The sequence below is a fragment of the Malaclemys terrapin genome, chromosome 12 (assembly GCF_027887155.1).
Source record: "Malaclemys terrapin pileata isolate rMalTer1 chromosome 12, rMalTer1.hap1, whole genome shotgun sequence".
Taxonomy (NCBI): Eukaryota; Metazoa; Chordata; order Testudines; family Emydidae; genus Malaclemys; species Malaclemys terrapin.
In genome coordinates, this window is record NC_071516.1 from 45,342,605 (window position 1) to 45,358,032 (window position 15,428).

Genomic DNA, 15,428 nt, shown 5'->3' on the forward strand with positions numbered 1-15,428 from the left:
GTCCTCTTCCCCCTGGTTCTGGGCTCTCCCTTTCACTCACCTGTCGGCTCAAATCCAGGCTGGCAAGACAAGGCTCAGCTGAAGTGAACCAACCCCAGCCGATCTGGGCTGCCCTGTACAGAGCGCCCTTCCCAAGGAGCAGAGGGCTGCAGTTTCCTTCCCAAGGAGCAGAGGGCGCCCTCCTGATGATGAGAATGTACTGGTGTAGTGCTGCTGGTGTGCGGCAGAACGTAGTAGGAAGAGCTCAGAATGGATTTGATTAACACTATTGAGCTGCTTGTGAATGATTTTGTGACTATACTCGCCTGTGTGTGTGTGTGTAATTCGTGTGTGTGTGTGTGATTCGTGTGTGTGTGTAATTCGTGTGTGTGATTTGTGTGTGTGTGTGTAATTCGTGTGTGTGTGTGTGTGTGAGATTCGTGTGTAATTTGTGTGTGTGTGTAATTTGTGTGTGTGTGTGTGAGATTTGTGTGTGTGTGTAATTCGTGTGTGTGTGTGATTAATGTGTGTGTAATTCGTGTGTGTGTGTGTGTAATTTGTGTGTGTGTGATTCGTGTGTGTGTGTAATTCGTGTGTGTGATTTGTGTGTGTGTGTGTAATTCGTGTGTGTGTGTGTGTGAGATTTGTTTGTGTGTGTAATTTGTGTGTGTGTGAGATTTGTGTGTGCGTGTAATTCGTGTGTGTGTGTGAGAGAGATTTGTGTGTGTGTGTAATTCGTGTGTGTAATTTGTGTGTGTGTAATTTGTGTGTGTGTGTGTGAGATTTGTGTATGTGTGTAATTTGTGTGTGTGTGTGTGATTCGAGTGTGTGTGTAATTCGTGTGTGTGTGTGTGTGTGAGATTTGTGAGTGTGTGTTATTCGTGTGTGTGTGTGATTCGTGTGTGTGTGATTCGTGTGTGTGTGTGTGTAATCCGTGTGATTCGTGTGTGTGTGTAATTCGTGTGTGTGTGTGTGTGTGTGTGTGTGTGTGTATAGTTCTCTCTTGAATTCTCTGGAAATGTTGTTCGGTGACATTTTTGACTCCTTTTGAGTGCTTAAACACCTACATCTAGCGACTTTTCAGGGGTAATCTGGTGACTTCCTGCTATGTGGAGTTGGCAACACTGTCGGGGGGGCCGTTGTTGTGGGGTATCTCACAGCACTTGGGTCCCTCACTGGGCATGCAGTGGGGAAGCTCACAGCTCACACTGGAGGGAAGGAAGTGGGGGGAGCAGGGTGGAAGTGTGGTCCCCAACCTCACCTCGGCCCTACCTGTCACGACCTACTCAGGGACCATGGCATCGCTGTGGGAAGCTTGCAGCACCAGAATCCCCCCAACCTGGGAGCTAGGAGGGCTGCTGAAATTACAAGGTTAATTTTCTCCCTTCTCTCCTTTACTCCTCCTCCCCCCAGGTCACAGAGGAGACAGCCAGGGCCCTGGAGACCCTGGGTTACACCTGCTATCTCCGTGGGGTTATCAAGGTAAAGGGCAAAGGCCAGCTACGGACCTACTACGTCTGCACCGACCTGTCCCGCTGTGGCCTGCAGGCCCCCATGCTCAGCTGAGAGCTCCCCCCTGGACAAATGGACACAGCCCAGCCTACAGAGGGCTGGTCTCCTTCCGTCCCACTGCAGTACTTCCTCTCCAGCACTCGGGGGAGCCGGCACAGGAGACTGATGGCTTTGCATTCATCCACTCATGTCATGACTTGATGCCTAGATTCAGTCTTTTACAATGGGACAAGCAAAGGGCTGGGGGAGATTTTGGGGGGTGGCTCAGAGGGTGATGACCCCCATCTGAAGGAGGCATGGAAGGGGGGGCTGGTTTGAGGTGGATGGGGTTCAGAGGGGAATGACACCCCTGAAGAGCTGGGTGAGTCAGGATGGGTGAGTTAATATGGGGGTACATGGAGAGCTCGGAATAACATGATCCCCCTCAGTGAGGGTCTGGGGGAGCTAGATAAGGAGAGTCCCCCTCTTCCCCTTTAATCCTTCTTCCTTGAAGGCCGCCCACCCCCCCAGCCTCCAGGCCCTGAATGTGCTGTTTTCTCAGCCTCATGTGTTTATGTGCTTCCTGTTACCCAAGATCAGTGGCAGGAAACCGCAGCTTCCGGAGAGACCAGAACTGGCTTCCCCGGGAAGATCATCCTTCCCCAGGGTGTGCCAGAGCCTGGGGGGGGATGTTGAAGGGGGGATTGTGTGTGCAGAGTAGGGAGGGAGAGGTGTGTGTGTGTGTGTGTGTGTGTGTGTGTGTGTGTGTGTGTAGGGGGAATTCCCTATAGTTTTAATATAGGCAGGGCCATTAGTCAGCCTACTGATTGCCTGGCAGCTCCCATTATAAGACCCTGTTTTCTGATAATCTCGCTGAAATCAGGCTGAAATTTCCCACGCCAGGTGCCTGCCTCAGACTGATTGTTTTTTCTGGAAAGTTTGAGACGAATACGTTCAGCCGTTTCGGAGGGCGAGGCTAGTGAAAAATCCACTGTTTTGCCCAGGTGGACTTCTGGCGAGCTTCTCTTTCAGCAGCCTAGTGGCCCCTTGCATCCGAGCAGGAACTTGGCAATTTGGCAGCTAAGAGCCTCTGAAGATTCGCTCCGTACCTGAGGCTCAGCAGGGCTTTCCCTGCAGTTGCAGCGCTGGGCCGAGATGATGCTGAGGACAAGCACTGGGAGCAGGGCTCTTGGCTCATTTCTGCTCTCAATGCCCCTCTGCCGGGCCCAGGAGACGGACGCTGCCTGATTTGAATGAAGAGGGGAGAAAATTGGGTGGGGGGAGTTAGGCAAGGGGAAAGAGGAGCCTGGGAGGGCAGGTGAGGGGGCACAGCTTGGACGTGGGCAGAGTATGGCACTAGGAGCTGAGAAGGGACTGGGACTGGCTGGGACCAAGAAGAGACTGGGGCTGTCTGGACAACGAGACTAGGGCTGTCTGGGCAGGGAGCCTGGGACTGGCTGGGGAAGGAGACTGGGAGCTAAGAAGAGACAGTGGGGCTGGGAGCTGCTGGGGTGGGGGATTTTTAGGCCAGAAGTGGGCAATAGATCATTTAGTCTGACCTCAGAGGACACTGGGTCTGGCTGGACAAGGAGCCTGGGATTGGAAGCCAGGGAGAGAAATGGAAAGTGGGGTGAGGGGGCTGGGAGCCAGGAGGTGCTGGGGTGGGGAGACTGAGTGCAGACGAGGCACTGGTACAGGAGCAAACAGCTGTGCAACCGACGCTTGTTCCCCTCTAGTGCAGGGCCACATAGAGGATGACAACCTACTACTGCTACCAGTTATTCTGCAGATCTCTGTGCGGTGGATCCAGTGATTCCAGCCCTGCTGAGGAGTCATGTGGGTGTCAATATGATGCCACATGGGGGGATTTCTGTGTAGGGTTTTGTTTTTTCAGTTTGCTTTTGTAAAAACCCAGGAAATCACCCACAAAAGCTACATTAAAAGAATATTATTAAGGTTACAAAGCTGAGCATGCCCAAGGGAGGAAATGCCCAAATTCAGGGGGGCCTGTGCAAAACGGACTTTGGTAATGGTCTTTTCACAGAGTTTTTTGAGGATGTAATTATTCTATTTAAGGTCATGTAGGAATACACAGCATTACTGATTTGTAACCGGCGTCTCTGTGGCTATCTGTTACTCGCCGCACACAAACTCAGCAGGTTTCTCCCCCCCCCTCCCCCGGGCAGGGACACACACACACACACACACACACACTGCAGGGGGACACACACACATCACACAGCAGGGCTCATTTCCTCCAGCAGGGGGCAGCAGCAGGGGCTAGTGGGTCTAAGGGCTAACGACAACAGAACCAACCAGAACGCTACCGCGGGTATGAAGGATTCACAGCTTCTCTGGGCCAGCGATGGTAACAGGCGACAAAGAAACTTTCCTTTAATTAAGCAAGATAACACAGAGGGTGAATTCGCACGCTGAGGGCTGGGTTGGAGCCAGCGCCCCCAAGCAGAGATAGGCCGTGTGTCCCAATCCCCACCCGCTAAGCCAGCCGGTCGTCCCCCGCGCCAAGTCGGGGCTGGCTCTGAGCTGGCGCCCCCTAGAAGGGATGACTCACATACTTACTACGCTGGGTCGAAGCAGGTGCCTGAGCTTAAAATAGCTGCTCCTACCGGTAGTGGCATCACTATGGAACGACAGCTTGCAGTACCCTAGCTGGCCACTGGGAGCAGCCAACCACACAGCTCAGATGGGAGGTACAAAAGCTCCCTGGTGAAATCCCAGATTCCCTTTTTATCTGTCTGTGAAAATAGACTTAGGGGAAGGATGGTCTTGTGGTTCAGACCCCTGGACTGGGTCCCTAGACACCCCCATGCTGTTCCTTGCTCTGCCACAGACTCCCTATATCCCCTTTGACAAGTCGCTGCACCTCCCACATGCCTCAGTTTCCCCATTTGCAAAATAGGGATAATAATCCTGTCTTTGCCCATTTAGACTGCAAGTTCCTAGAAGCAGGGGGTGTCTCACTGTGGGTTTGTGCAGAGCCTGGCACAACAGGGGTCCTGCTCTCGGATGAGGTCAGTGCAGCCTCAAGCACCTCTTGTAACTTCCTGAAGACATGGACTCACCCAGCCTCAGCCTCTCAACGTTCTCTCCATCCCTCTCGCCCTCACTCTGTTTCTCTCCATCTCTTCCCCCACCACCTGCCTCTGACCCGCAACTGTTCTCTACCCCTCCAACTTTCACTTCCCCACCACCTGAGCAGACAGGCCACTTCCTCTCCCACAGTACAATGGTAGCCCCTTGACTCACTAAATCATCTGTCCCCATTCAGGCTTGAGTCCCTTTTCCATATTTACACAAAGTCCAATTATTCTCCTTGTGTAGCTGGGCCAGTCCCCGTTGGTGTCAAGGTGGAGATATTGAAGCCTGGGTTTGTTCCTGCAAAGTCACAGCCGGTGAGGAAGGGAAAAATGGGTGTTGCGGGCAGGTTGTTCAGACCAGGACAACCCCCAAATAAGAAGCAAATTCTTAATAGTTTCACCATCACTCCATGAAGGAGTCAGCTGGGGCCTTGCACCATCGTCTTCTGGGCTTCCCAGGAAGATTTTTCCAATCCTTGTTCCACACGGACACAGGGTAAGCCCAGGATGTTGATGAATGCGGTGGGATTGTTGCAGCTCCTGTCCCACATGCCCTAGTGCTAGTCCAGGGTGTTGGTGGATGAAGTGGGATTGTCGGAGTGCCTGTCCCACAAGGCTGAGGGCTACTCCAGTGGGTTGGTGGAAAGGGTGATACTCTCTGGGTTCCCATCCTGCACCATCTCCAACTTGGCCTCCTCGCGCCGCTGGATGGTCCGCCCCGTCCCCACCCGCGTGCTGGACATCTCTGAGGCCGTCCCCTCAAAGAGCTTGGCCATGAAGCCTATGCCAGCTGACTTGATCAAGGCACCACCGGTAAAGGCATAGAGGATGGGGTTGACGCTGCTGCTGAAGAAAGCCAGGGCCGTCAGGGTGGGCCGGGCCATCTTCCCAGCCATGATGAGTCTCTTGGAGTGGCTCAGTGCCCCAGCCACGTCTAGGATGTTCACCATGTGGAAGGGTAGCCAGAAGAGGGCGAAGGCGGCCACAATCAGCACAATGAGCCGGTTGGTGCGGCGCTTCCGCCGGAAGCGGGTCTCCTGCAGCCTGCGCCCGATGACACAGTAGCTCCAGATGATGGCAGCGAAGGGCAGCACAAAGCCGGTCAGGGTCTCAAAAAGGTTGTGGAAGACGAGGTGGCCAATGGTGGGATGGGACAGGTCGCAGAGAAGGTGCCTGCCCCTAAGCACCAGCTTGCGGTAGAAAATGACCGGCAGGGCAAGGAGGAAAGAGACCATCCAGATGGCCAAGACCAAGGACCTGACCACCATGGCAGTCCGGATCTTCTGGGAGATGAAGGGTTTAGTGACAGCTAAGCAGCGGTCCAGGCTCATGAGGGTGATGAGGGAGATGCTGGCGTACATGCTGACGCCGCAGACATAGTGGCACAGCTGGCAGACCACGGAGCCGAACTCCCACTTCCCGGCGCTCAGGAGCCGAAGGAAGAAAGGGGAAGTGAGCAGCACGGCGCAGTCGGCCAAGGCCAGGTGGAGGATGAGGAGGCAGGTGATCGTACGCTTCTGGACACGCCAGAGAGCGCTCCACACCACGAAGATGTTGCCGGGGAAGCCCAGGATGAAGGCCAAGGAGAGCACGGTCAGCCCCAGCTTGGCGCCAGGCAACGGGGGCAGCGCGCCTGGCTGGGCAGTGGTGTTGAAGGTGGCGTTGGTCATCAGGGTGAGAGAAGGGCCTGGAGGACAGGAAGGTGAGTGAGAACTACAGTAAGGACTTTATAGTGCTTCTCCTGCCTCAGTTTCCATAATCCAAAATACAGCCCTGCCTCCCCCCCGCACTGCTCTACCCATTCCCATATGCATCCCCTCCATCCCCCCACATACACCGCTCTATCCCCACTCCTCTGTCTATCCATCCCCATAAGCACCCCTCTATACCCCCTCCTCTGTCTATCATCCCCATTCACACCCCTCCATCCACTATACACCCCTTTGACCCCCCCCACTCCTCTGTCTATCCATCCCCATCCACACCCCTCCATCCCCCACCTACACCCTTCCATCCCCCTCCTCTGTCTATCCATCCCCATTCACACCCCTCCATCCCCCTATACACCCCTCAACCTCCTCATTCTTCTGTCTAGTCATCCCCATTCACACTCTCCCCCAACTACACCCCTCCATTCCCTCACTCCTGTTTATCCATCCCTATTCACATCCCTCCATTCCCCACCTATACCCTTCCATCCCCCCCATGCCTCTGTCTATCCATCCCCATTCACACCCCTCCATTCCCTCACTCCTCTGCTTATCCATCCCTATGCACATCCATCCACAATGCCATCTACTCCATACATATCCATCCCCACATACCCCCTGTCTATCTCCACATCCACCCCACCCCGTTGTCTGTCCATCCTCGTGTACATCTATCCACCTCCATCCACCCCCCTCCATCCACCCCCACTCATCTATTTATCCCCACATACATCCACCCCCTCTATCTATCTATCTATCTATCTATCTATCTATCTATCTATCTATCCGTCCTGAGTTCCCCTTGGCAGGGGGATGGAGGGGTGGCTCTCAAGGCGGGAAGAGGTGTATGGTTTCCTGAGGACAATGTGGGTTGCTGATGGGGCAACTTCCTCCCTGCGCTTGCACCGTTCGGCACTAATTCCACCCGTCATTTCACAGGAAAGGGGGGGGGAGATTGCGGGAAGGGGGGAGAGGGAGACACCTCCCAGTGAAAGAGCCGACAGGGGTCTGGAGGGCAATGGGGCTGGCAGGAGTTTGGCAGCACCACAGGACCCAGTGACCCAGCTGACCTCCACCCCCACTGATTTAGATGATGTGATTCCCCCAAATACCCCCCCCAGCTCTGCCGCTGACCCGCAGCCCCTATTGGCCCAGTCCTGGGCTCCCCCCAGCTCTGCCAGTGCCCCTCACTCCCGACCCACAGCTCTCTGCTGGCCCAGCCCTGCCCCACCCCCAGCACTGCCAGTGCCCCTCACTCCCAACCTGCAGCCTCCTGCTAGCCCAGCCCCGGGCTCCCCTCCCCAGCTCTGGCAGGTGCCCCTCACTCCCGACCCACAGCCCCCTGCTAGCCCAACCCTGTGCTCCCCTCCCCAGCTCTGGCAGGTGCCCCTCACTCCTGACCCACAGCCCCTGCTAGCCCGGCCCTGCCCCCCAGCTCTGCTGGTGCCCCTCACTACCGAACCACAGCCCCCTGCTGGCCCAGCCCTGCCCCCCCCCGCAGCTTGGCATGAACCGATGCTTACAGTTAATCCTTAGGACCTTCTTGCTCTAGTCCAAGCTTCCTCCAGCCGCGTCAGCTGTCGGGCGTCTCTCAGAGCCACCCCAGCTGTCTGGCTGCTCCGAGGGGGCTGAGTCAGCGGGTACAAGCATCCAGCGGAAGCTTCAGCAGCGTTGGGTAACCCACAGGCAGATCCGCCCCGCTGGGTGTCTCGGGGGAGGTGACCTAAAAGCAAGTGGGAGAAATGGGGACACTTTGTTTTCAGGGTTGGGAGGGGGTAGTTGCTTGTAGAAGACAAAGCCCCCTACTAGCAGGACGTCGCGTCACCCTAGGGGGAAGGGAGAAGGGACCAGGCTTCTTGGGACCCAGGCGTCTGGCTCTGCTTCCCCTCCCCACTTCCCCAGAGTGGAGCCCATTGGGAGGGAGGTGAAAGGGAAGCTGGAAACCTCTATCCCCCTTCCCCCCACACCTCCCTGGAGCCCTGGCCTGGATCGGGGAGTGAAGTAACCCCAGCCCTGATTCTGGAGAACAGGTTCCCACATGATGATCACATCTTTTGTGGAGTCACACACCCTGCAGTGACTGTGGGGAGAGAGCCCCCTCCCTGCAGTACAGCGCCCCCTATTGAGCCCCTTCCCTGCAGCACAGCGCCCCCTAGAGCCGCACTGATTGTGTGGGAGAGCGCCCCCTATTGAGCCCCCTCCCTGCAGTACAGTGCCCCCTATTGAGCCCCCTCCCTGCAGCACAGCGCCCCCTAATGAGCCCCTTCCTCACAGCACAGCGTCCCCTAGTGCCGCACAGGTGTCGGCACTGACTGCCAGGGGAGAGCGCCCCCTACTGAGCCCCCTCCCCGCAGCACAGCGCCCCCTAGTGCCGCACTGATTGTGGGGGAGAGCGCCCCCTAATGAGCCCCACCCCTCCTCAATCCCTGCAGCACAGCGGCTCTACTACCACACTGGTGCATTGTGGCCAGCACTGACGGCCAGGGGAGAGCGCCCCCTAGTGAGCCCCCAACCCTGCTCCCTGCAGCACAGCACCCCCAGCGACGCACTGGGGTTAACACTGACTGCGAGCTCTGAATCAGCTCAACGAGGAGTCTGTTGGCACCTTAAAGTCTAACAGATTTTTTGGGGCATAAGCTTTTGTGGGTAAAAAACCCACTTCTTCACATGCATCAGCTCTGTCACTTCCCATAGCACTCACTGACCTACTTCACCTTGTTTGCTCGTGTGGGCTGAGGAGGGCCCAGCCCTGCACATTTCTAGAAGAGTAGAAATGTGGGGTGGGGAGGGACCTTGAGAGGTCACCGAATCCAGCCGCTGCATTCAAGTTTGTGATGCCTCAAAAGCAGATTGGCACCCCGGAGTCCTGCCTCCCAGCCTCCCCCACCCCCAACCTCTAGACCCAACTCCCCAAGCGAGCCAGGATAGAACCCAGAAGTCCTGGTTCCCAGCCCCCCTTCCCCGCTCTAACCACTAGACCCCACTCCCCGAGCCACAATAGAACCCAGGAGTCCTGGCTTCCAGCCCTCCCCCACAACCCACTAGACCCTCACTCCTCTCCCAGAGGCAGGGATCGAATCTACCTTTCATTGTCCCAACCCAACTAATAAACATTTGAAAGCTTTTCATGACTTCCTGAAGTTGAACAGAAACTCTGGGTGTCAAATGAATTTTCCACACCTATGATGTGGTTTATTGCAACTAGTTCCATGTAACATAGTCATGGGCTGTTAACAAACCAACGATTGATTTATCTACAGATCTACCGACTAAAGAATGAGTTTGATGGTATGTAACCCTCAACCCATCGCCTCATGCGGGTGTTTTTTGAGCAAAGATCTTGTTGCCCTGCGGTTGAGAGACAAGATGGTATCAGGCCACGAATTCAAAGGATGATATTTTTAGTACTACCAGCATAAACCTGAGTCAGATCAGGCCTCCCTGGTGTGTCAGGTGCTGCACAGACCCTGACCGAGATCGAGGCCCAGATTGTGTCAGGTGCTGCACAGAGCCCGGCCGAGATCGGGGCCCAGATTGTGTCAGGTGCTGCACAGAGCCCGGCCGAGATCGAGGCCCAGATTGTGTCAGGTGCTGCACAGAGCCCGGCCGAGATCGGGGCCCAGATTGTGTCAGGTGCTGCACAGAGCCCGGCCGAGATTGGGGCCCAGATTGTGTCAGGTGCTGCACAGACCCCGGCCAAGATCAGGGGCCCTCCTTTGTGTCGGGTGCTGCTCAGACTCAGAATGACAGCCAACCCCTGCCTTATTTACAAACTAAATGGACAAGGGATGGGAGGAGAAACTGAGGCACAGAGTGAGGAAGTTTCTTACCTAAGGACTCATGGCAGATCAGTGGCAGAGTCAGGGATAGAACCCAGGAATCCTGGCACCCAGCCCCCCTGCTCTAACCACTAGACACCACTGCCCTCCCAGAGCCGGGGATAGACCCCAGGAACATCGACTGGGTAGTGCTACCTATATAACAACCTTTGTATTACATCAGGTGAGGAGCTGGTCTGGCCTGTCTTCTGCACTGCCTGTGAGATAAGAGGCGGTTATTGGGCAGATCTGGTGCTGCTCTGTATTCACGGCACCTACAATTGGTAACCGTATGAGTCCATGGGGCAAGGGACAGCGGCGTGTGCTCTGGGCCCCACCCGGCGGGGCAATGGGGCCCGTCTGGGATCAGGGCAGTTCCTATGTCTTTCTAGTTTATGACCTGGAATCGCAATGCCCACATTTCACCACAAGGAGACAGCAGTTTGCTCCCATTAATACAGCATGGGAATGGGAGTCCAGCACGAAGACATTCCCCTTTAAATGCCCTTTGAAGGGAAAATAACCCTGAAATTTGGACTCTGGCAGTGAGAAACAGTATCCTTAAAGGGGATGTTTCCCTAAGGATCAGAGTCTGGCAATGAGAAAGTCCACTCTTAAAGGACAAGTCTCCATGCTGGATGGAGTCTGGCAGGGATAAACTGCACCTGTGAAGGGTGTGTCCCATGACACAGGAGGGGCACAAGAATGCAAGGCAGCAGTGTTTGGCAGTAAGAAATTCCCCTTTAAGAGCAAATTAAAGGGGAAGCACCTATGAGGACCAGAATCTGGCAGAGAGAAATGTTTGGCAATGAAAAATTCCCCTTTAAGAGCAAATTAAAGGGGTAGTGTCCAGGAGGACCAAAGTCTGGCAGTGAGAAACTCTGCTCTTAAAGGGGAAGAATCCAAAAAGACCAGAATCTGGCAGTGAGAAATGTTTGGCAGCGAGAAACTCTCCTTTAAGAGCAAATTAAAGGGGAGGTGTCCATAAGGACCTGCTCTTAAAGGGAAAGTGTCCATGAGCAGGAGTCTGACAGTAAAACACTGCTCTTAAAGAGCAAGTATCCATGAGAAACCATGTTGGCAGACAGAAACTCCACCCTTAAAGGGAAAGCACCCACAAGGGCAGTAAACAAGTAGTACTGCATCAGTGAGGGCTAAGGGGATGCAGCTTGGTATGGACCCTGTCCAGGGGGTGTCAATTGCCCCACGGACCCATCCTGCTTGGCCCCCTCCCCTCCTGCCTGCAGCTGCCCTATCTCCACGCCCTCCCCTGCCACTGTGTCCTTGTCCAGGTCCCTCTGGGAGGGCGACTTCTTGTGCACCTCCCCGGAGGCCCCCTCGAAGAACTGGGCAATGAACTTGGCCCCTGAGGTCTTGATCAGATCCCCGGCGGCGAAGACGTAGAGGACGGGGTTAATGCTGCTGCTGAGGAAGGCCAGGGCGGTGGCCCCCGCCCGGCCAGCCTTCCACGCCTGGCCCAGGATCTCCGCTGCCCTCCCCGAGGCTATGTTGGAGGCCACCTGCAGCACATTGACCACGTGGTAGGGCACCCAGAGGGCGGCAAAGCAGAGCACCACGGCGGCGATGAGCTTCCCTGTCCGTGCTCCCCGGCGGTGCCACCGCCGCCCCCGCAGCCGCACCAAGATGGTGGAGTAGCAGCCCACAATGACTGCAAAGGGCACCACAAAGGCCACCACTGTCTCCATGGTGAAGTGGAAGACAGCCAGGCCCGGCGTGGCATGGCACGGCTCACAGATCTGCCACCCGGATGGGTCCGACAGCAGCTGGCGATACACAAAGGCCGGGACGGCCAACAAGATGGCCGCTGCCCAGAGGGCGGCCAAGATCTTGACCACCAGGCGCTTCTTGCGGATGGCTTGGGAGAGGTAGGGCCGGCTGACGGCCAAGCAGCGGTCCACGCTCATGAGCATGATGATGAAGATGCTGGCATACATGTTGACACAACAGAGGTAGTAGACGCCTTTGCAGACGGCGAGGCTGAAGAACCAGGTCTTAAAAGTGAGGAAGAGGATGAAGAAGGGCGTGAGCAGGAGGACGGCTCCATCAGCCATGGCCAGGTTGAGGACCAGCAGGCAGGTGACCGAACGGCTGCTGGGTTTCATCTTCCACAGGATACTCCACACCACAAAGAGGTTGCCCGGCAGTCCGATCAGAGCGGCCAGGAGAAGGAAAACGATTCCGGTCATGCTGGAGACCGAGGACGTCAGGAGGGTGACATTGCTGGAGGTGTGCAGGCAGTTGTTCATGGTGGCATCGGGCGTGGGGCCAGGACAGATTTCTCTGTGGGGGAGGGAGGAGATGAAGTTAGAAGGGCTGAGATGCAACAGAGGGGGTGGCATCTAGTGATAGATAGATAGATAGATAGATAGATAGATAGATAGATAGATAGATAGATAGATAGATAGATAGAGCGTATGGGGATGGATGGATGGTAAGAAAGAGAGACTGGTGTTTATGGGGATAGACTGATGGATAGATGGAAGAACACAGGAGATTTGTATGGGAAGACAGATTAGAAACTGAAAGTGTATTTTCCAGAAAGAAAGAAAGACCCGCAGATATGCCAATGCCCCTCAATCCTGACACGCAGCCCCCTTCTATCCCAGCTCTGGGCTCCCCCCCCGCAACTCTGCCAGTGCCCCTTACTCCCGACCCACAGCCCCCTGCCAGCCCAGCTCTGCCAGTGCCCCTCACTCCCAACCCAACGTACCCCACTGAGAGGCCTCCAATCCAGGCGGGTGGGGGCTGTCTGGAAGCTCGGCACGTCTGGACTGGAGCCGCTGAGTAATGGGGCCCCGGAGCACAGGGCTGGGCCGAGGAGCAGCCAGGCGGGGTTGGCAGGATCCCCCCAGCCGATCCCGTAGGCTCCCAGGGAGGGGTGGGCGGGTGGGGACACACCTCGGAGCGCCCAGAGCTGGAAGAAGTGGCTTCTGGAGACTGTCATTCCTCCTGTCCCCGCCCGCTCCCGACACCCACAGGGAAAAGATGACAGCGCAGGATGGGTGCTGGGGGCTGATAAGGCCCCCGCAGCCCTCTGAGAGAGAAAAACTGGAGGGCTCTGAGAGCTTCCACACGCCTCTGCCCCTCACTCCCGACCCGCAGCCCCTGCTAGCCCAGCCCTGCCCCCCACAGCTCTGCCGGTGCCCCTCACTCCTGACCCGCAGCCCCCTGCTAGCCCAGCCCTGCCCCCCACAGCTCTGCCGGTGCCCCTTACTCCCGACCCACAGCCCCCTGCTAGCCCAGTCCTGCCCCCCCAGCTCTGCCGGTGCCCCTCACTTCTGAACCACAGCCCCCTGCTAGCCCAGCCCTGCCCCCCACAGCTCTGCCAGTGCCCCTCACTCCTGACCCGCAGCCCCCTGCTAGCCCAGCCCTGCCCTACCCCCAGCCCTGCCGGTGCCCCTCACTCCCGACCTGCAGCCCCCTGCTAGCCCAGCCCTGCCCCTCCCAGCCCTGCCGGTGCCCCTCACTCCCGACCCGCAGCCCCTGCTAGCCCAACCCTGGGCTCCCCTCCCCAGCTCATGGAAAATGATCCTATTATAGAGGTTTCTCTCAGAGATCTCAGGCCTCTCTGCCAACATGGTATTTCAAAAATAAGGGATTGTTTTCCTAGCACCCCCACCCCAGCCCTCCTCCCGATATTAGTATTGTTAATACTCATGAGCGGGACTCACCTACATTCGCCAGGGGTGTTTCCTGCTGCAGTTTGGAGCCCTCAGCAGCCCCCGACCTTGTTGCACAGCGATGAAAAGAGGAGGGAGACCCCTTGTAATGAGGCCACCGTGGAACATTTGCGTCTGTAATTATTAAGCTGAGGCTCCTTTGGGACACCGACGAGCCCCGGCTGACACGTGCTGGCGGGAGAGTCCGTGGCCTGCCCACCGATGTTCCTGAACGAGACTCCACACCTGGCTATTCCACCCACACACGCCTCAGTCCTCCGCTGGGGTTGGGTGCTTCAGGCAATGTCTGTTCCCTTGTCAACTCCCCTGCCAGGCGTGCTGAGACTTGAGATAGCAGAAAACCCTGGATTCCTGCTGGCCTGATCTAATCCTTAAAATCTTTGCCACACCCTGAGCTGGGGAGAGAACCCAGGAGTCCTGGCTCCCAGCCCCCCTTGCTCTAACTCACTAGACCCCACTGCCCCCCCAGAACCGGCAGTTGAACCCAGGTGTCCTGGCTCCCAGCCCTGGACCTCAGCTCTAACTCACTAGACCCCTTTTCCTCCCCTCTCAGAGCTGGGGATAAAACCCAGGAGTCCTGGCTTCCTGTTGAGTTATGTGATTGCAGCACTGAGGCTGGAAAAGAGGCTCCCAGGGTGCTGAGTCACCCGCCTGCTCCCTGCATCATGGCATCCCGATTGCGAGGGGAAAACGCCCCTACTGAGCCTCTCACCCAACTCCCAGCAGCACAGCGCCCCCCTAGTGCTGCCCTGGGGCCAGCACTGCCGGCAAGCACTGACTCAGCTCCGTCACTTCCCATAGCCTTCACTGACCTCCCTCACCCTGGTTTGCTTGGGTAGCCTGAGGACAGCCCTGTAGCGCATGTTTATAGATGAATAGAAATGTAGGGCTGGGAGGGAGGGACCTTGAGAGATCACCAAGGTCAGCCTCTGCACTGAAGTGAGGGATGTCTCAGAATCAGATTAGAACCCAGGACTCCTGGCTCCCAGCCTCCCCCTAACCCACTAGACCCCAGTCCCCTCCCGGAGCTGGGGATAGAACCCAGGAGTCCTGGCTCCCAGCCCTCTGCTCTAACCACTAGTCCCTACTCCTTCCCAGAGCTGCAATCGAACCCAATGTGACAGATTTGTGTTACTAATTGCCTGGAACGTTAGTTGATTAGGCTGATGCCGCAGGATTTTTTGGGGGGAGGAGATGACAAGGCAGGCACACCAGGGTTTACATGTTAAAGCTTTATTGATAAAATAATAAAATGACAGCAGAGAGTGCTGGGACCGTTCCCACGGCACTCAGGGGAAGAAAGAAAGCGTTAATGCCCCCTGGCCCTAACCCACTTTTCTGCTTATATACGCAGTGCCCAGACTTGGCCAGGTCTGGGTGTAACGTCAGAAGAAAGAAGGGGAAGGTGGACAGGCGTGCTGTCCTGGGCCCAGGGCCTTTAAGAATCTGCTGTGTTCTCCAAATCGCGTTAGCTTTTAGGAGGGTTTTAAGTTTGGGGAGTTTTTGGGGGTGTTTTTGTTTTGGGCCCTCTTTTCCGGCGCTTTGTTGACCAGTTTGCACAGGCCTGTGGCCTCCCCAGTTTCTAAGACATTCTGGCTTCGAAGACTGGGGTGTTTTTCGTTTGTTTTGGCC

At 56.3% G+C, this 15,428-nt stretch overlaps 3 protein-coding genes across 3 annotated transcripts in view; 1 reads left to right on the top strand and 2 right to left on the bottom strand.

The window, feature by feature from the left end:
- The window catches only part of ADCY4 (adenylate cyclase 4), a 41,351-nt gene extending 37,770 nt beyond the window's left edge, over positions 1–3,581 (top strand). Inside the window, exon 25 of the mRNA XM_054045790.1 lies at positions 1,393–3,581. Coding sequence (XP_053901765.1) covers positions 1,393–1,545 — 153 coding nt within the window. The 3' untranslated portion in view covers positions 1,546–3,581. The remainder of the gene's footprint in view (positions 1–1,392) is intronic.
- A 258-nt stretch (positions 3,582–3,839) lies between these two features.
- Positions 3,840–8,445, bottom strand: LOC128847111 (leukotriene B4 receptor 1-like). The gene is made up of 2 exons (XM_054046450.1): positions 7,801–8,445; positions 3,840–6,255 (listed from the first exon to the last, which is right to left on the bottom strand). The coding sequence occupies exon 2, from the start codon at positions 6,236–6,238 to the stop codon at positions 5,192–5,194; it is 1,047 nt and encodes a 348-aa protein (XP_053902425.1). The 5' UTR covers positions 6,239–6,255; positions 7,801–8,445; the 3' UTR covers positions 3,840–5,191.
- A 998-nt stretch (positions 8,446–9,443) lies between these two features.
- On the bottom strand, positions 9,444–14,016 carry LOC128847110 (leukotriene B4 receptor 2-like). The gene is made up of 2 exons (XM_054046449.1): positions 13,792–14,016; positions 9,444–12,396 (listed from the first exon to the last, which is right to left on the bottom strand). The coding sequence occupies exons 1-2, from the start codon at positions 13,902–13,904 to the stop codon at positions 11,250–11,252; spliced, it is 1,260 nt and encodes a 419-aa protein (XP_053902424.1). The 5' UTR covers positions 13,905–14,016; the 3' UTR covers positions 9,444–11,249.
- Between the last annotated feature and the right edge of the window lie 1,412 nt (positions 14,017–15,428).